At 35.2% G+C, this 21,996-nt stretch overlaps 1 protein-coding gene across 1 annotated transcript in view; it reads right to left on the reverse strand.

Annotated features, from left to right (window-relative positions):
* Positions 1 to 1,187: 1,187 nt before the first annotated feature.
* PIP4P2 (phosphatidylinositol-4,5-bisphosphate 4-phosphatase 2) overlaps positions 1,188 to 21,996 on the reverse strand; it is an 84,347-nt gene continuing 63,538 nt past the window's right edge. Inside the window, exons 6-7 of the mRNA XM_044658189.1 lie at positions 2,712 to 2,802; positions 1,188 to 1,331 (exon numbers count right to left, since the gene is read on the reverse strand). Coding sequence (XP_044514124.1) covers positions 1,188 to 1,331; positions 2,712 to 2,802 — 235 coding nt within the window. The remainder of the gene's footprint in view (positions 1,332 to 2,711; positions 2,803 to 21,996) is intronic.

Raw genomic sequence — 21,996 nt, forward strand, 5'->3', positions numbered from 1 at the left:
TATTAGCTTATAAAGAGCTCAGGACATTCTCTCTCAATATTGCAAAAAACTTATTTTCAAAATTGCAAAGATGGGCAGTGTGAGAGCTGGTCCCTTAACCCTTGTGAATTCTTAGAAAACTAAGTTGCTTCTTGATGCTTATTCCACCTTATATAAAGTGGGTATTTAATTGACCAGCTTTATTAGGATGGAGTGGTAAGACTAAGTGTATACTCATCCTTTTAGCTAGCATAAAATGTCAGTAACTCCCTTTCCATATGACCAGTATAGAATGGCCCCCAAAGGGAAATTTTGCCACAATCAAATGACAAGAAGCCAACCAATGTAACCCTAACTTTTTCTACAAGATAGCTATGTATTACAAAACATTACATGGAACACTTTCCCTGGACTGGGTAAAGCAACTCCTACAAATTATTAAAAGTAAGTCCCATGAATCTAGATTAGGGTTTTTAAGGACAGACAAATAAAATCAGAAAAAAAAACCACAACTTCTAGGATCCTTGAGAAGACACATTTATCCAACATATTCTCCAGTAGTGGACAAATGATTATTTTATCATCATTCTATTTCAATGCTACCAAAATATTGTTTCTTTCTACCTGAAAAACAAGCTTACAGTGTTTACAAATGTTTTCCTTCTAGTAACAGTGTCACAGTATTCAAAAGTAGATTCAAACATTGTGTTTTGAATAAGGTCACTATGATCTGTAAAAGTTACAGTAAGTTCAGGCAGAATGCTTATTGCTTAGATCTTAAAGCAAGCTACTTTGATACAGTTGTAATTAAAATCTAAATATGAGTATGTGGTTATTTTAGAAACACTGATTAACACTTCTTGCTTTGAAATACTCAGATCATAAAGTAATGCAACAAAAAAGTTAAAATAATGAAAAGGAGATGTAAAACCTAAAATATGGGTGACAAATTTAGAAGTACCTTTTAGGACAGGTAAATAAACATGTAAACATAGCTTTATTATTCAGAGCTTGGAAATCTAGCAGCAAAACAAATTCTTTGCATATAATGCAGTGCAATGGATTTTTTTTAAAGACCCTCCCCCCAACTTGGAACTACTGTACTTAGAATGGAATCCATCAAGGAAAAGGATTTTTAAATGTCCACCTTGTTTTATCCGGAACTGCTAGAGATTCTCACCTGTAGCAATCTATCACTAGAAGCAAGTTTATGCAAAACTGTGTTCTGGATAACTGACTTTTATGGCTCCCCAGTAGCAAGCTCGGATAAGGCAGATCAAGCCTAAGAGATAAGCAATTGCCCAAGAAACATAGGTTGCATGAAATCGCCTGGCAAAATCTTGTGTACCAACCTAAAATGAAAAGAAAAACAAAATAACCCATGATTAGAAAATTTGAAGAAATAGCACCTTGAGTGATGAAAAATTGCTTATTATTGCTTTAAAAATGTTCACACTCTTACTTAGCATCTAAAAATATATAAATAGAATAACAAAAAAATCCCCAAACAATATTATCAGATCTTTATTCACTCATAAAAAATATCTGCTAACAACTAGTTTTATAAAATTAGGCGAGGACAAACTCTAAAAAGCATCTAGGCCAGTGATGGTGGACCTTTTAGAGATGGAGTGCCAGATCCTGTCCCTACCCCTCATTCTCTAGACAGAGTGCTATGCTCATACACCCACAGTGACTGCTGTTCCCCTCCTACCCACCCACCCCCCTCCCCCATTAGCCCACACAGGGGAAGGAGAAAGTGCTCCTACTGGGCTGCTGGGTGGAGGGGTAGATGAAGTGAAAAAAATGTCCTCAATGCAAGTGAAGTGGGGGACGGGAGAGACCTGAGCACTGTGTGCTCCCCTCCAGCTCTGTCACCTGTGAGCTGCCCACCTTACCCCCATGCTCTCCCATTGGGCTTCTGGGTGAAAAGGTGAGTAATGTAAAAAATGTTGTCAGGCATGGTGGAGAGGGGGAAGGGAGCAGCTTTGCCTGAATCTCTCTGCCTTTCTAGTAACAAACTTGGGGTGGGGGTGGGGATAGGATGCAAAGGTGGCCGCAAGCCCGTAGAGAATGCTCTGCATTCAAGCTTTAGCACCCATGCCATAGGTTCACCATTACTGATCTAGGCCATCTGACTAGAGAAGGTACAGGTAGTACAGTCTATGATACCAGATCAAGTGCATTTCCCTTGAGAAGAGAATATAGTAAGTGGTGACAAAAAGATTAATTTACTTAAGGTCTTTGAGCCTACTTTCTTTGTCTATTGAGCTTTGTTCTTTTCTCAGAATAATTTCTCCCCACCCTGATATGAGAACCTTCTCTCTTAGCATGCATTAAGGGGATAGAAAAATAATCTTCTGTACTCCATACCTATAGTCCTACTGTATCAGTAAGCATAAGCCTCAGGATAGTGGCAAAATTAGTCCAGAAAAAAGAAGCAGCAACCTGACTCCTATTAGTTCCACAGTAGAGTTTATGAGTCAATGGGTAATACAGAAGCCTTAGAGGTGGAAATGACCTTCAAGGTCATATAGTCCAGCTCTTCATTTTACACATGAAGAAACTGAGGTTCAGAAAGTAAGTTGCTAAGGTCACATAAATATTAAGGAACAAATTCAAACCCAAAGTTCCAAATCAAGAAACCCTTTTTGCTGTATCATATAGCTACCATTTGTTATAGAACTAAAAATCGAGAATTTTATTAACCTCACCATTAACATAACACTTACAGTTAATCCAACTCCAATGAAAATACATATCATTCCAATGGTAATATATGCACAGCAACGTCTTCGAGGAAGTGCACTACCCACTGAGGAACTGTGTGTATATAATAACAAAAAACATTCAACATCTCAATTAAAATTCTTCTTTTAATCGGTGATCTTTCATCTATGCCTATCATTTACATACATGTATTCAATCCAATGCAATAAACATTTATCAAGTGCCTACTGTGTTAGGCACTAAGTGGGCAGCAAGGAAACAAAAGGTGGGGAAAGGCAAGAAACTTAATTGGGAAAACATAACATGTAATTAGGTAAGCATATATATGGTCATTTGAGGAAATGGTAGAGAACACCATTGACTATAAAGACTTTATTCCTATATTAAATAAATATATACTGCTACCTACCAAAAATGCATAGTTAAGGGAAAGATGTAAAAAGCTTTTTTAAAAACAAAGAATTCAGTATTTTCTTTGAAAATGTGGTATTGGATATAGGTTCAGGCACCTGGATTCTGGTGATCCTTTGTGATTAAACATGGAATTTTGGAACTAGAAGAGAACTTTGAGAACATCAAGTTTAACTTGTGCCTGAAAACACACACACACACACACACACACACACACACACACACACACACACACACCCTCTCTTCTTTAATGTAAAGGACCAAAGGTCATCCAACCTTTGTTTTAAGACCTCCATTGAATTTGGTCAGGTGGGAAAACCTTGCAAGGCATTCCATTTTTTCTTTTATAACTTTAGTTATCAAGATTTTTTTTAGTATATTCTCAGACCTAAATTTGCCCATCCAAATCTTCCATATGAAGAAATAAAAGGAATAGGTGGAAGCAATTTTAAACAAATAAAAGGAGAATTACACTTGTTCTTATATCACTTTAATTTCCAAAAATATCTCTCACCCTCAATCAATCAAAGTGCTATCCCTTGTAGCATAGAATAAGAAAAAGGAAGAAAAATGGTACAGCAAAAGCAATCAATTTATCTACCTACACTGAGAAAATAACCATTAATCAAGAAGCATTTATTAAGTACCTACAATACTATGACAATGGCACAGTGCTAAGCAATGAGAATGCGGTAAAAAAAGAAGAAACAGTCCTTGCTTTCTAGATTATATTCTAATGCAAGAAGCATTTCTTCTTCTAGGCCAAGCTCAAACATCATGATTATAGTCTTTAGTTTTGTTTTGGGTTTTTTGGGGGGAGGTGGGGGTATTGCTTTTCTTGTTCTTTCTATTTACATTGCTATAATCACTGGGTATCTTATTTTCCTGATTCTACTTACTTCACTAACATTACTTCAGATGATATTCTCTGAATTCTTCAAATGAAATGTTTCTCATATTATGGGAATATCCTATTACTATTATGGAACAAAATTTTATTTAGCCATTTCCCAAATGATAGACATCTACTTTGTTTTCAGTTCTTTGCTACTATAAAGAAGACTACTATGAATCTAATCTTTCTTCCATGTAATTATTTTTGATATAATTGAAGAGAACTAGCATGTCTATACTAAATTTTCTTATCTCCAGGTGAAACATCCCCAGTTCCTTTAATCAATTTTATATTGTAAACTTGAAGCTTTTACCATCCTGGTTATGCTCTTCTAGGCATACTCTGAGTCATCAGTGCTTTTCTTTTAAAATGAACTTCACTTACTCCTTAAACAGAAGATGATAACTTTGTTCAGATATCTCAACATCCTTATGAAGAACAATTCCCATACCATGCAGTCATAAAATGATACCCCTAGATGCTTTCATTCCTCTGTACTAAATAATCATATTACACTTTTTTATGTCCAAACTATCATAGTACCATCATAAGGGAAGTCAGGAAAGGGAGTGAGTATGAAAAAGATGACTTCATTTTGAAATATATTTGATTTTGGGGTATTCAGCCAGAAATTTCAAGCATGAAGTTATATGTGAGAATGAAGATTAGGAGAAGGTTAAAAGGACATTTAGATTTAGAAATCATCTGTAGAAAGATAAGAGCTAAAAAGTAATACATTTGTACAGCACATATCATATTACATGCCATCTTGGGGAGGGCAGAAGGGTGGGAAGGAAGGAGACACTGTGTATCACAAAAAGTAAAAAGATAATTATTAAAATTGTATCAGCATGTAAATAAAGGGAACTTTTTTAATTAAAAAAAGAAAAGGTAGGAATAGTTGAAATTCTGTGAAAGACTCTAAGGATTGAAAAATAAGTCTTGGAAATCTCCAAATTAAAGAAATGTATGGAAGAAAAGTAGTCTGTAGAAGGGGACAGAGATGGAAGAATGGGAATTGTGAAACAATATGGAAGCCAAGAAGAGAGAGTTTCAAAAAATAAGGGAGACATCAGTGTTGTCAGGAAAGCTCAAAGAACTATGAGGGTTATAATTTCGTTTTGATTTAGTAGATCCTAAGGAGCTGCTTGAGTCATAAAGGTTAAGGGACTTACCCAGACACATAGCTAAAAGGGATAGGATTTGAAATCCATTCTGCCTGTCTGCTGAGTTGGGTATCAGGATGACATGGGTTCAAATCCCACCTCTATGACTCTGAGAAAGTTACTTAACCTCTTCATGTGTCTCAGATAATTGCCATAGACAGTCATACCTGTGAAGGCCAAGGTATAAAGAAGAGAAAAGGTCATCTGATTTAGCAATTAGATCCCTTCTCGCCCTGGAAAAAGAAATTTCAGAACAATAGAGATAGTGGAACCCAAATTATAGGGCATAGTGTATATCCACCATGAACTGTAAGGACAAAGATAGTTAACTTAAATGTGAAAGTTTTCACAGTGAAAGGAAGAAATATAGGAGAATAAACTAGATTAGATAAGGTTAAGGAAGGATTTCTTACAATAAAAACTATACAAGCTAAGAAAAAAAGAGGCAAAATTAAAGAGGAAGGGAAATTGCCATATGTCAGAGTAGCCTCTTCATTAATGTGAAGCTTTTTTTAGGGAACCAGTGTGGTATTGGACAATTACAGTCCCTTATTTCACTATATAATTGGCCAATTTCATTTTTCAATCATACTGGATGCTGTATTCCATATCTATTTATTAAGCATACTGGATGTGTATCCTATATCTATTTATACATATTCTATATCTATTTATTAAGCATAAGTCTCACTGGCAATGAGCCACAGTCTCTGTACACATGTTGTCCACTTTTTCCATCACTGCTGAATTTCACCTGCAAATGGGATTCTGCTAAGGCTTTGGTAGGTTACATCACCAAATTTGAACTTTGGCTAGAGTATTTATGGAAGAAAATGGGCTTTCTCAACATCTTTGAAAGGATGTCCCACTTTTCTTAGAAATCCCTAAGAACTAGAAAATTAACCTAAAGTCAATAGTTGGTGCTAGATATAGAGGAACACCCCTCCCCCACCAAAGAGGACAACAGGAAGGACATGCAGACAATGGAAGTCTTGAGTACAGAGGCTTTGCATTCCCTCCTTGAAACTCTAAATGGAAAAGTTTTATAACATGGCAAGTCAGTACTCTAATGAAATGATAAGACTGGAAAAGTTTTATAACTGGCAAGTACATACTCCCAGAGTTTACCCAGTAATCTCTGACTTGAACTTTGAACTGAGCACTATATTTGACTATCTTGTAAAGTAGAAAAGCATGAAGATGTAGCCTTTAATGGGGACATAAAGGCAATGTTTATATATATATATATATGTGTGTGTATATATATAAATATTCAGTTTCAAGGTCACATATCAACCATCTATATACTACAAAAATATTCATTTGAAGAATTGATCATTCAGAAACAAATTATTTTCTTAATGAGACTCGATTTTTAAATCATTGCGAACAAATAGCTCCAACCTAGGACATAATTGTTACTGCTAAATAATTTTCTAAAAAATTAGTCTGTCATATTTCTACAAGTCATAAATCCAATATAAGATCTCAATCTTCCAAGTACCCATCCTTTTAAAATGTTACAGTAAGCATATTGCAAAGCTGCCTCAACTTGGAAATGATGCCTGAGTGCTTTTCAAATAAAAAAAATACTTGAGTCTTTGTCTGGATATTATTGAGGTTTTAGGCGGAGATCACCATTTTGCTTTTAAGTTGGTGGAGTCAGGATCTATTCTTGTAAACTAGGACTTCAGTGTTTTCATCTGGACTAATACATTAGAATAACCATCAAGGTGAGGTCAAATGGGACACCAATCTTTTTTTAATGTTTTATTGTCTTTTTCTATCACTATCTGTTTCCATAAGCACTCACACCTCTACTCTCTCAAATCTCTCTCATATAACAAACAAAAAGAGTTAAGCAAAACAAGCTTTTATAGTAACTCTCTCTGATAACATATACAACATTTTATACCTTTCACTGCAACTTTAGACACATTTTTGGCAGGCATTAACGAGCAGATATTCAAATAAATTATTTACTCTGTCATTACCAGATCATTTCTCCATTCCTAGTTTATGATATATGTTCTAAATTCCTTATCTATTAGTTGGTAATCTATTCCAATAACAATATTACTTCTGTTTCTATTGACTTTTACTCAAATATTTTTCTAGTATGTTTTCCTCTCTGCATACTAGATTTCCTCACAATCTCTCTCTCTCTCTCTCTCTCTCTCTCTCTCTCTCTCTTTCTATATATATGTGTGTGTGTGTGTGTGTGTGTATACACATACATGTATAATCTATATTCTTTTACTCTGATATACTTTTTTGCCAACTTATTACTTATAAAGGAGTTTTTTTTTCCATCCAGAACCATACTCTAGTCATGGATTTGGTCTCATTAAGTCTCAGTGATAATTGGGTGGTCACATTTGCTCCCTTGAATTACGATCTCTACCCATAATAAGTATCTTCCTGTACTGATTTCTTTTTTTTTAACATTTATTGATATTTATTTTTTAGAAAAGTTAATATGGTTACATAATTCATGCTCTTACTTTCCCCTTCACTTCCCGAGCTCCTGCCCCCCACCCCATAGCTGATGCGTATTTCCACTGGTTTTAACATGTGTCATTGATCAAGACCTATTTCCAAATTGTTGATAGTTGCATTGGTGTGGTAGTTTCGAGTCTACATCCCCAATCATGTCCACCTCAACCCATGTGTATAGGCAGTTGCTTCTCTTCTGTGTTTCCACTCCTGCATTCCTTCCTCTGAATGTGGGTAGCGTTCTTTTCCATAAGTCCCTCAGAATTGTCCTGGGTCATTGCATTGCTGCTCCTGTACTGATTTCTGAGGGCAAGAGTTTTATTGTTGGACCCTGTGAATTTGGGGGCATGTCTTCTGCTACTTTTCATATATATCAATGATATTAATATGACAACAATATCTAACTTGATTATATGTGTCTCTGTAAGGAAGAAGGAAAAGAGTAGGGGAATAGGAACAAGAGAGGGGGTAGAAAAAGGAAATAAAAAGAAAAAGAGTGGAGATAGATAGGTATATAATTGTCTCACTCTTTTCAACTTAAACTCCTTTATTCAATTAAATACTTAAGATTCTACATAAATGCATCTTTAGCTTTCCTTGTGAGGTAAATTCCATTTCTGGCTGAGGGTCCATTACTTCCATCTTTTAAACCTTGGCCTAGAAATCCCAATCTCTTATTTGCTGTTGGGTTGAACTAATCATCTTTTTTTGATTGTTCTTAGATAAGCATCAATGAGAGCAACTGCATGATGTAGGGGTATAAGAATATGATTCAAGGACTCAAATTTCATTCCCCTTATTCCTGCATCTTTGTACTCCTCTGAGGGTCAGTTAGAAGTCATATAAGAGACAGACTTTGGCTTAGTGGAAAGGTGGAAAAGAGAATTGAGCCCCAAAACAGTCTGCTGCCCTCCTTAATATTATAACTATGGAATTTCTCAGGGAATTAGAAGCACCTATAGAGTCTGACACACTTTAGGCCAGCCTGAACCACAAACAAGTTCAAGATTGGAATTAAAGACCAATGATATGGAAAATGTGAAGAGTCATGCTGGGCTATCCATGAATTCAGAATCAGGACTAATGTTTTGAGAATACCAAGAACATAAACAATGGACCACTACAAATGCCAGCGACTATCTGTCTAGTGAGTAGTTTAACTATGCTTCTTCAGAGATCCTGGAGGAAGAGATTATACATGCAGTTAGTAGCCATAGGTGGACTTATATATTGTTAATATTGCATATAATATATTATATGTATTTGGTCTATCATGTATATAAAACACTTATGTGTGTTATAAGGAAGAGAATGTTTGAGTAAGTTTGCAAAGGACAGAGGCATGAGACTAATAGGGAGAGAATTCTAGAATGGAAAAGTAGTTTCAGACAGTTAACTAAGGTTGGAGTGGTCTCTCTCTGGTTTGATTTGGGGGGACTGCCTGCTTTTCCTTAGTGGCTGTACTACCCTGTAGTACCCTGATTTCCCATCCTGCCTGCTTATCTGCTGCTTGCTGTGACTTACTGAGTTTCCTGGTGTGATCCTAAACCATTTGAACCATCCATCTGTAAGATCAGGTCCTGGGGTCCTTAGGGATCCAAGATCTCTCCCTGGACCCTTTTAAGTTTGCCACAGATCTCTACTTCTATTACCATCAAAGAGGGGTTGGTTTAGTGCAGGCTTATCTAGACTAGGACCTGGGATCTTTAGACAGTTAGGTAAGGATAGTATAGCCCAAACTCTTTGAAGATTCCTTGCAACAGGACATTTAGATCTGGGGGTAGGAATAATAAATAATAAATCCATCCGTGTTACTGAGTGGTCTGTGTGTGTCATCTCAGAGTCAGGTTCTGCCTGCACTGGGCTTGGTTGGCCTTCCCAAACCTGTTAATCTGCTGATCCTGGCCCTATCTGAACCATCTGGTCCCATCTATAAGTGAATCTATAAACATACAGATATGCCTTATATAGACCAAAGAATATGTTCAGTAAAATTCTATATTACTTGTTTTAAATCTATGTAGATATCACAGACTAAAATACACATTCATTTAAAAGTGTTACTGAATTTGTAGTAGCTTTTTGCTGTTATATATTTTCTCAATCCATGGACATAAACTCCTGTCAGCAAAGATTTGGTGAAATACCATTAAAAAGGAGTTCAGGTATGCAAAAGGTTGGGAAACTATACTATATAATATTACCACTCTTAGTGATATCATAAATTAGGGGGTCATGGGAAAAGGTGCTTATTAGGTTTATGGATAAGGAAAGAGTTTGTGGACTAAACAAGAGAAAGAGGGAATATAAGAAGGAAAATAAATAATTTGATTACATGAAATGAAACAGATTTTGCACAAACAAAACTAATGCAAACAAAATTAGAAAGAAAACAGGAAACTGATAAAATTTTGTAGCTAGTTTCTCTGATAAAGGCCTCATTTCTCAAATATGTAGGAAACTGAGCCAAATTTATAAAAAAAATAAGTCATTCCCCAGTTGAAAAATGGTCAAAGGATATGAACGACCAGTTTTCAGAAGAAGAAATCAAAACTATCAATAGCTACATGAAAAAATGGTCAAAATCGCTCCTGTTTAGAGAAATGCAAATTAAAGCAGCTCTGAGATATCACCTCACATATGCCAGATTGGTCAACAGGACAAAAAAGGAAACTGGCATATGCTAGAAAGATTGTGAAAAAATCAGGATACTAATACATTATATTGATAGAGTTATAAACCAGCCCATAATTCTGGAGAACAATTTAGTACTATTCCTAAAAGACCATAAAACTCTGCATACATTTTGACCTAGCAATACCATTACTAAGTCTGTAAACCAAAAAGATCAAAGAGAAAGGGAAAGGACATATTTGTACAAAAACATTGAAAGTGCCTTTTCAGTGGTAGCAAAGAAAAATTAGAAACTGAAGTGATACTCATCATTTGAGGAATGACTGAACGAATTGTAAATGAAAAACTATTGTACTATAAGAAATTACAAGCAGGATGGTTTCAGAAAAAACCTGAGAAGACTTAAATGAACACATGTAAAGTAAAGTGAGGAAGAGTCTCAAGATCCCTGGATACAGTAACAGCAATATTGTAAATCAGCAATTAACTGAGACTTAGCCACTCTGATCAAGACAATGATCCAAGAGAAATCCAAAGGGCCCTTCATGAAAAATGCTATCCATCTCCAGAGAGAAAACTTGATAAACTCTGAATGCAAATTGGTGCATACTTCTTATTACTATTTTAATTTTTAATTTTGTTAATTTTGGGTTTTTTGTAACATGGTTAATACAGAAATATGTTTTGCATGACCTCATAGTTATGATTGAAATCAGATTGCTTACCTTCTGAAGGAGAAAGGGAGAGAGAGATTGAGAATTTGGCATTCAAAATTTTTTAAAAGAATGTTAAAAAAAATCTAAATGAGAAATTTTTTATGAAATAAATAAAAATAAATTTTAAGAAAAACTAGGACCCTTAACTCACTTAACTTTCTCTACAACCAAGTCTCTTCATATGTTAAAATGAAGGAAGTTCTCATCTTCCTCACATATGTTAAGAAGCACCTACACATTACTGGTGTGTTCAGTAATCAGGATTTCTCTGAAGAATAATTATATATTATCCTGAACTTGTTTCAATGGGTTTTCGGTTTCTTTATGCTTGACAGAATTTTACTTGAGACACTCAATGTTTGGCTCAAAAGCAGAAATCACCACTTAAGTGTTATATAACAAAGGTATATTAGGTCCTCAGTTTTTGTCAAAATTCACATCACTCTATAGAAATTAAATGATAGAAAATAGGAAAAAAGAATCTTTCACTGGTATAAATCAGAAAACTTGCTGATGTACCAGTTGCTCTTTCTAAAACTAGTACCCTCAGGGCAGCTAGGTGGCTCAGAGATGAAAGGTCCTGGGTTCAAATTTGGCCTTAGATACTAACAAGCTGTGTGACCTTGGGCAAGTCATTTAACCCCCATTTCCTAGCCCTTACTGCTCTTCTGCCTTAGAACCAATACACAGTATAAATTCTAAGACAGAAGATAAGGGTTTTAAAAAAAAATAAAAAAATATAAAACTATATGGCCTTCCTCCCTGAGGCTCCTAAGCTTCCCAACTGCTAATATTCCCCAGCCAAAATTATTTTGTACACATAGTAGGCTATAAGGTCTTTGAGGATAGATGTTTTCATTTTTGTCTTTATAGCCCCAGAAATTAGCAGTGTCTAGCATATAACTAGTGTTTAACAATAGCTTATTCAACTAAATTACATTAACCAGGGATATTTACAGAAAAGAAGTGTTGACAAAATTCTCATGACTAATGAAGCAAATAGATACCTATAAGCACAGCTCTGTACATTTAAGATTTATAGGTGAATAACATTTATTCCAATACCTTCATCTTTTTAACTGATCTGATCTGATGTTGCATCAGTGTAGGGAATTGCTACTTAGGGAATTGTCTTAACCAATGAGATTAGTACCTGCTCTGCAATTTATAGTTTTAGAGATTTGCTTGAGTCACTGAGTAATGAAGTGATAATGCACGATCACAAAAGTGATAGGATTACATCACAAGATTTTAGACTTAAAGTTGACTGGTAAGTTAGAGGTCATAGAGTTTAATTCTTCACTCTACAGATGCAAGAGGTTAAGTGACTCAGTGTCGCACATGACATTTACTTGAGGCACTTGAGGCTTATAATGCATATAGAATACCAGGAAGGTCCCTAAAATATTGGGTAAAACCTCTGTAATAATCTTATGGGAGGATGTGGACAGGAGTTACACAGGTCAGGCAAGCAAAGTTGGATTAGATGCTATCTGTACAGTTGGAAAGAATATTCACATAAATGGAATCATAAATCAAATGAGGTATATACCTTAATTGATTCCCATACATTTGTAGAGTTGGATTTTAGATATAATCTAATCCAATCTTACTTTATAAATGAGGGAACAGTGGCCAAGAAAAGTGAAGTGACTTATTCAAAGTCACACAGACATTAAGTGATAGAGTTGGGACTTCAAGTCAGGCCTACTAATTTCAGATTCAGTCTGCACAACCTTGTAATATATATATATATATATATATATATATTGCAAGTGTCATTATCCCAGATAATTGAGATAAAAGAGATAACTGAGGACTGGAGAGATTAACTGATGTACTCAGATTCACATAGGGAAATAGTAGCAGCACTGGGATTCAAACTCAGATCTTGGTGATTCCAAATTCTATGATTTCTTTAACTATACTTACTGTATTATCAGAAAAATTCTGGCAAAAAAAAAAAAAGAAAACGGATTCATCAAAGTACTTTTGTGAGGAGAAAGAAGAAAATTACCTAGCTCAATACCATATTATTACTTAAAAAAATTTTAAGTCTCAAAATATTTTCTTTAACCACTTAAAAAAAACTACAATGATTTCCAATATTCACAGGATTAAGTCCAAAATCCTTATATTGAGATCTATAGACTACACAATCTGTCTCCATTGCAAGACCTCAATATGTCAATACCCCTCAACACAAAGTCTTTGTGAAAATCAGTCTCCTCACAGTACCTTCCAAAATGGCAAGCTTATTCACAAAACTTTCGTTATCTTGTTCTTATCTTCACTATGTGATCGAGTTCTATGCTTTCTTTAAGACTCATCTCAAGTTTCCATCTTGAAGTTTTTCCCTAACAAGTCATTTCCATACAAATTTCTAGTTTTATTTCACTTGCTCTGACTATATCTCTGATCAGGATCTTTATAACATTTTAGGGATCTAATCATAACTCTTTGGTTTACTAGGTGTGCAACTTCACTCTTTGGGATCTCAGCTTCCTTACCTATAAAGTGAAAGGGTTTGACTAGATGATCATTAAGGTTCATCAGAGTCCCAAAATTCTGAGTCTATAAGTCCTTATATTGTTTCTCTCATCTGTCTTGGAAAGTAGTCAGCTGTACATGGGATATTAATAGTTATAATATTTTGTTTTCTCATGGAATAGCTCCCAAATCACTGCTATGGTAGGGATGTTCAAACTAGATGATCTCTCTTCACAATTCTGGAAGTGGTTATTTCAAGTCTTGCTGCTCTACACAGGAAGCTTTATGGCTTAGTCTGTAAGCTTCCTCAATAGAGAACATTGCTTTATAATACTACTGTATCTTCCAGTAATGCCTGGTGCAATGCTGAGCAAATGCTGGGTGGCTTACAAATTGAATTGTATGACCCATCTATAACAGAGAGAAGGTGGGAGTTTTTATTTCTTCTCCAATGTCCTATAATTACTAATACCATTGTGAAGCCATGACCTAAGATGATTTTCCTGTGTAAAGCAGGAATATGCTTAGAATAGAAATTCATTTACATTTATAGGAGATTCAATAATCTTACCTGGTCCTTGTAGGTCTAATGAGCCAAAATAACACTATGTTTTCCATGCTGGTGTCTACTTCTGAGATTGAAGATGAGGAAACAAGGAAGAAAATGAATTCAGTTCTGATTTGAAAAGAAAGAGTTAAAAACTGTTGTATGGTGGGAAAAGGGTTGGCCATAGAGTCAGAAGAAATGGGTTCATTCCTTGACTCTACCACTTATGAACTGTGTGATCTTGGGCAATTTATTTAACCTTTATGAGCCTCACTTTCCTCATCTATAAAATGGAAATATTCAGAATTATATACGTCACTGGATTGTATGAGGACTAAATGAGACTAAATAGATATAGGAGAGCAAAAGACAGAGAACAGAGACAGACAAAGAGGCAGAGACAGAAAGAGACAGGCAAAGAAAGACAGAGGCAGAGACAGAGAAATAGAGAGAGTATACAAACTTTGTATTTCAAATTCCCATATAAATGTTAGTTCTTGTTACTATATCATTTAAGGCAATAACTCATCATAGTCCTAAAAAAATATAAGGAATTTGTTGTTCAGCTGTCTCCAACTCTTCATGACCTCATTTGGAGTTTTCTTGGAAAACATTCTGAAGTGGTTTGCCATTTCCTCCTCCATTTATTTTACAGACCAGGAAACTGAGGTAAACAGGGTGAAGTGTCTTACCCAGGGTCACAATGCTAGTAAGTATCTGAGGACAAATTTGAACTTGGGATCTCCTTACTCTAGGCCATGCACTTTATTCACTGTGCCACCTAGCTCATGCTGAAATGCTGAAACTCAGAATAAGATAAGGCTGGTGAGGAAAGCTAAGGACAACAAAAACCCAAAACGTTTTCTTGGTATGTGGGAAGTCAAAGCAGGCTCAGAGAAAGGATTAGACCTTTGCTTTGAGGAGACAAGATAATAACTAACACTAGAGAGAAGGTAGAGCTGCTCAATTCATGTTTTGTTTCTGTTGTTTTTTTAAACACAAAAAGAGAATGATCTTTATAACAGAAATGACAGAAAAAAATCATTGATAAGGAATTCAGTCAGCTAATAAGCACTTATTAAGCAGATCCTCTGTGCCAGGCACTGTGCTAAATGGTAGGAGCTGATACCTTATGTATGTAGGAAATAAGTAGAGGACAAATGCTAACCTTGATGAATTCAAGACACTTGGTCCAAACTAAATGATTAAGATATATAGGAACTACAGGTGGATATGAATACTGAGTCACTCTCAGTGATATTTTAAAGCCTATTTAAAGTGGAAGTATTGTCACAAGATAGGATAAGGACAAACATCTCAATTTTCAAAATATAGAAGAATATAGTCTAAAATCTGTAGGTCAGAGAGTTTTTCTTTTATTTTTGGAAAAATTCTAGCATAGATCAGTAGAGATTGTTGGCAAATTTCTGGAAAGGGAAAGAGTGATTACAAAAAGGCAATATGACTACATCGCTTGAGTTCAAATCCAACCTCAGCCACTTAAGCTATAAGTGCTTATTCTTTTCCATGAAGGACACATCCTGCCAGATTTCATTTCCTTTTTTTGACAGGATTAATAAACTAAATGATGATGATTATGCTGTGGAAAGAGTTTACCTAGGTATCAGCGAGGTTTTTGATAAGTTATCTCATAATATCCTTTTAGAAAAGATGAAGAGATGTAGGTGGATTAACTAATAATACAATTGGATGTATTCAGAACTGGGTAGATATCTATACTCAAAGCCTAAGTTTTAATGGTTCAAAGTCACTCTGGGAAAGGGTATCTAATTAAGTACTCCAGGTAGTAACATTTTATTGAGGACTTTGAAAAAGCCATAGATGGGAAGCAACAAATTGGGGGAAAAGTTTATAACAAAAACCTCTGACAAAGGTCTAATCTCTCAAATTTATGAGGCGCTAAGTCAATTGTACAAAAAAAAAATTAAGCAATTCTCTAACTGACAAATGGTCAAGGGACGCGAATAGGCAATTTTCAGATAAAGAAATCAAAACTATCAATAAGCACATAAAAAGTGTTCTAAACCTCTCATAAGTAGATAAATGCAAATCAAAACAATGCTTACACCTAGCAGACTGGCCAGTATGATAGTAAAGGAAAATAATAAATGTTGGAGGGGTTGTGGCAAAATTGGAACACTGATGCATTGCTGGTGGAGTTGTGAATTGATCCAACCATTCTGGAAGGCAATTTAGAACTATGCTCAAAGGGCTTTAAAAGAATGACTGCTCTTTGATGCAATAATACTACTACTAGGTTTGTACCCTAAAGGGATAATAATGGAAATTTGTACAAAAAATTTTGTAGAAAAACAGCCATGCTCTTCTTGGTGGTAAAAAAAATTGGAAAATGAGGAGGTATCCTTTGATTGGGGAATGGCTGAGCAAATTGTGGTATATGATGGTGATGAAATAATATTGTGCTGTAAGGAATGAACTGAAGGATTTCTATATGAACTGGAAGAACCTACAGAAACTGCAAAGTGGAATGAGCAGAACCAAGAGAACATTATACACAGAAAGTAAAATATAGTGGAACAATACAATGTGGACTTTGCTAATACGAGACAATTCCAAGAGACTTATGAGAAAGAATGCTATCTACATCAAGAGAAAGAACTGTGAGAGTAGATGAACAAAAGAAAAACAAATGACTTATCATTTGTTTATATGGATATATGATTCAAGGTTTTGGTTTTAAAAGACTGCTTTATTGCAAAAATGAGTAATATGGAAATAGGTATAAGTGATAACATTCATATAACCCAGTAAACGTGCTTATTGGATCTGGGAGGGGGGGCAGAAGAGGAGAGGGAAAGAAAAATATGTAAACATGGGAAAATATTAAAAAAAATTAATTCAAAAGTAAATAAAAAATAAAAAGCATAGATATTATGCATATTAAAATTTGCAGAAGACATAAAGCTGAGAGAGATAGCTACACAAGGCATGAAAGTCATGATTCAAAAGGATCTTGACAGGCTAGATCAGGTTCTAAAAAGTCAATTAGGTGGCACAGTGGATAGAGTGCTGGAGTTACGAATACCTGAGTTCAAATGTAGCCTCAGATATTTATTAACTCTGTGACCTGGGACAAGTCTCTGTCTGCCTCAGTTTCCTCATCTGAAAAATAGAAATATAATAGCACAAATCTCCCAGGGTTATTGTGAGAACCAAAGGGGATATTATTTGCATAATACTTTGGAAACCTTAAAATGCTAACTATTATTAACAATTGCAAGATGAAATCCAATGGGGATAAATGTAAAGTCTTCCTTTTGGATAAAAAAAATTCAACTTCAAGAGGCATAGATATATAATAGTTGTCCTGAAAAAGATCTGAGGGATTATTTAGTAGGCTTCAAGCTCAATAGAAGTTGGAAGTATTATGTGGCAACCCAAAAAGTGAATTTAAACTTAGGCTGAATTAAGAGACATATAGCTTCAAGGAATACTGAGGTGGTAGTCCCACTGTGCCTTCCCTTTACAATTATTTCCATTGTATCCTGTCAGTATCTTTTTTATACATAGTTATTTGTATACTGTTATCCTTCATTAGACAGTGAACTCTTTGAGAACAGGAATTGGTTTTTGTTTGTTTTGGGGTGGGGGTCACTGTTCTTTGGATCCTTGGCACTTAGCAAAATGCCCAACACATTGAAGGCATTTAATAAATGCTTGTCAACTTGATTTGTTGACAGAACTATGTTCTCATTAAACCTCATCTGGAATATTACATATAGTATGAGGCAGCACAATTGAAGGACATTAATGAGCTGGAAAGTGACCAAAAGAAGTTAATCAAGATGGTGAAGGACTTTGCATCCACATCATAATGATCAGTTGAAAGAACAAGGTAAGTTTAGTTTGGAAAAGAGAAGGCTCAATTGGAACATGATACCTATTTTAAAGTATTTGAAGGGTTGCCATGTGGGACTCAGTGGATGGAGTGCCGGGCCTCGAATCAAAAAGACCTGAATTCCAATAAGCCTTCAGACACCCATTAGCTGCATGAAAGTCACTTAACCACTTTGCATTAATCCACTAGAGAAGGAAATGACAAACCACTCCAGGATCTTTGACAAGAAAATCCTCATTGACAGTACTGGAGTGCTATGGACCATGATGAGGTCACAAAGAATTGGACATGACCAAACAACAGCATATCGAGAAGGGATTAGATTTGCTCCAGGTGTTCCCAGAGTTCAGAACAGCAAAAGGTAGAAGTTGTGAAGAAGCAAATTTAGGTCTAAAGTTATGTAAAACTTCCTAAAAATTAGAGCAATCTCAGAGAGGAATGGATTGCTTCAAGAGATGACAGGAGTTGCCTCCTTGAAAAATTTCAAGTAGAGGTGAAATGACTACTTTTTATGTATGTTATTGTGGAAATTTCTTTGGACAAGATGGTTGCTGAGGTTCCTTCCAATGAAGGAAACAAACTCTTCTCCCTCTTCCTTTTAGTAATATAAAGAAAGCATTTTAAATTATCCTGGTCTGAAACCTTTGGATAAATTTGCAAGAGAAATCTTTATCAGTTTTTATCAGTTTCTGAAACAACATCCTTCTCTCTTCTCCCTAAATCATCTTAGAAATATGTCTCCTTTGAAGCAATCAGGGCTGTGACCCATAGAGGCCAAGACCAAGTGATCCTTGATTGATCCACTTAAGGGGAGTAGACTATTCCCCAATAATCTGAAAGGTATTGGATTTTTGAACCATCAAAAAGAAGGAAGGAATCTCTTATTACTTTTTATGACCTGTGACCAACTGTCCAGGAAGAGCTCATGAAGGGCAGGGTCATAGAGGAACTCAGTGGTTTTAGGGAAATAATTCTCCAAGGGCATGCTTAGAAGATTAAGTGATTAATTTTCTGTTCAATTTATAAAAATGTTAAGCTTTGTCTTACTCTTAGTTATATAATCATATTTTTTATCATATTGTGAAATTATTTTGTGTGGCACTATATCCAAGAGCATGGGGGTACTCAGCTAGTTTGGGAATTTCTCCCTTTAATCTAGAAATGCTTGTATTAGAATAATGATTAATTAATTTAATTATTTCCAGTAGATTTCCAGCCACAGTAAAGAATATACTATTATACAGTTTTTTCTTCAACACTTCTCTCAGATTTGTGATTTTGTGAACTGAATGCTCATTATGTATGTAACACTGTGTTAGACATGGGGATTTTGAAAAGCATGGAGATAATTTTGTTCCTCTAAGATACTAAAAATAATTTTACTGTGTTTTCAATTTAACCTTAAAGAAAGAGGATTCTGACCAAGAAAATATATTTTATTCAATGCATTTGTATATTGTTTTTGTCTGGTATTTTTAAAGATTCACTAAAGAAAGAGTCATACCAGCACTGAATAATCATATGATACAAACAATATCTTGTTCAAATGAATTAAGAACACAAGCCTATCCTCACATGTTTAGCATATGATTAGAATGCCATAAACATTCATTTTTTGAAATGGTGCCAAATATTTAAGTAATTTCATTCCACTGGCATTTCTCTGCAAAGTATTACAATACCCCAAGTTTCTCTGTTCTTTTAATTAACATACTGGCTTGTGATGACAACTTAAACATTAATTGGCTAGTAGAGGCTTATTAATGATTTTTTTAAATTGGTGAAAAAATGGCATTATCTTTAAGAAATAATTAAAACCTTGCCAGCATGCTATTGTGTAGGGGAAAAAAGAATAGGTTTTATGAATATCTACAGATTTTTTTTAAATAGCAAGCTTTTTATTTAAATTGACATATTTTAATATTTGTGTTTCAGTTTATGTGTCACTTTAGATATTAAAGTACAAAGCTTATGTGTCCCAAACATTTTATTTCACCAAAGTAATAGAACTGAGGTCAAAATAAGCCTTTTTCATCTTAAGAGTTTTGGTCTTTCCAATAATGACCTAACACTAGGTCATATCCATTACTGTCACACAGCAATATGCAAATCAACACTGATTAAGTTCTGTTCCAAGGATCATAAGGAAAAAAAAACCACTTGTTATTTAACATCACAAGAAACAACATCAGAATTACAGGAGTAAATAGTTCTCTGAAGGCCACATTTGGAGTTTTGTGCTCAGTTATGCATATGGCACTTTAGGAAATATGATGACAAGCTGGATTGCATTCAAAGGGTGACCAAAACAGCAGAGAACATATGATATAAGAATTGATTGAAAGAATGAAGAATTAATAATAATAATAACTAGCATTTATACTTTATATATGCATATACTTTATATACTTTATATACATATATACTTTAAGGCTTGCAAAGTAATTTACAAGTATTGCTTTCACTTGATCCTCACAAACAACCCTGGAAGGCAGGTGGTATTATTGGCTCCATTTTACAGTAAGAAAACTGGAGCAGCGGTTAAGTGACTTATCAAAGATCAGATAACTAGCAAATATCTGATGCTGGATTTGAACTCAGGTCTTCCTGACTCCAGGTCCAATGATATTTATCCATTGCATTATCTACCTGACTCTAGGTTAAGATTGGTATACATCAATTGATGGGGGAGAGAAGAGCATCAGAACTATTCAAATATTTAAAGGGCAGTGTGAAGAGAGAACTGAACTCTCTTTGTTTATTTTTAATGTATTCAATCAGCAACCTTTAATTTAATCAATCAAGAATTTGAAGTTCCCCTTCTTAGCACTTGGTAGGTCACTAGGTAAGAGAGTTCACATATCACTTACTAGAAAGGCCACAAGCACAAGCCTTGGGCAGTGCTAGGCAAATTGGGAGGCTGTGATTGATTCCCGTGAAGAGGGGAGAGATAGGAAGTGGTAAAAGGGATATAAAAGGCAAGACCCCAAAGAAGATGGATTTATTTCTGGTCTTTTGGAAGAGAGCTTTCTTGTGGATGGATTCCTGGTGTTTTTGAGAGAGACCTTTCTCATGGGTTCTTTCTGGGTTGGAGATTGCTGCACTGGAGAGGCTTGCTGGGTGAGTGGCGAGCTGAAGGAAGAGGCTTGTGTTGGTGGAACTCTTGCTGAAGACACCACCGGGACTTCTGGCTGAAGAGACTACCTGGACTCCATGTGGAGATCGGGACTTCAGGGAGCCCTTGCCAGGTGGTGAGCTAGACATCTTCTGACAGCAATTATAGGGTATCTAGCTAGGCAATACTTTCTACTTCTTCCCTACATCTCTTTCTTTTGCTATATTTATATTACACTAAATTGTTAAAAAGCTACTAACAGCTAATTTGACTTAAGAGTAAATTATTTTATAAACGGTGACCACAGTCTCATTTTTAAACTCTTATACTTGGTCAAACACATTTTTACTCTAACATCTATTGGCAAAACCAAAATTTAACTGTTACAGCTGTTATGTGATAATTGCATGAGAAGCAGAACTAGGTACAATGGTTGGAAGCCATAGAGAAGTAGATTTCAGATATATGCGGAGAAAGAAAATATGAAGAGAGCCATCCAAAAGTGGAATGAGCTGCCTCTAGGATAGAATTTCCCCTAAATGGAAGTCTCGAAGATAAGATTGTATGACCATTTCTTGGAGATATTGAAATGGAGATTCCTACTCAATTACAGGGGGTATCAGGTTGGCTCTGACATCCTTTCTTACTCTAACATCTTGTAATTTGATGGTGAGTATTGGGATGTGGAATAACTAAAAACAACATTCTTTATTAGGATAAATCAAACAATTATAGGCTAAGGGTTAGATGGAACACGAGAGGCCACTGAGTCAAGAATCTTATTTTTAGATATGAGGAATTGAGACTTTGGGAAAGCAGACAATTTACTTAAATCCATCCAAATATAGTTAACTCTTAGCTCTTTAAAAACTATCCTATTTTTCTTACCACTTCTTTGATTCCTCCCTTCCTGGCTCCTTCATTTTGTTTTTCCCTT

This window comes from Gracilinanus agilis, chromosome 1, assembly GCF_016433145.1.
Source record: "Gracilinanus agilis isolate LMUSP501 chromosome 1, AgileGrace, whole genome shotgun sequence".
NCBI classification, from domain to species: Eukaryota; Metazoa; Chordata; class Mammalia; order Didelphimorphia; family Didelphidae; genus Gracilinanus; species Gracilinanus agilis.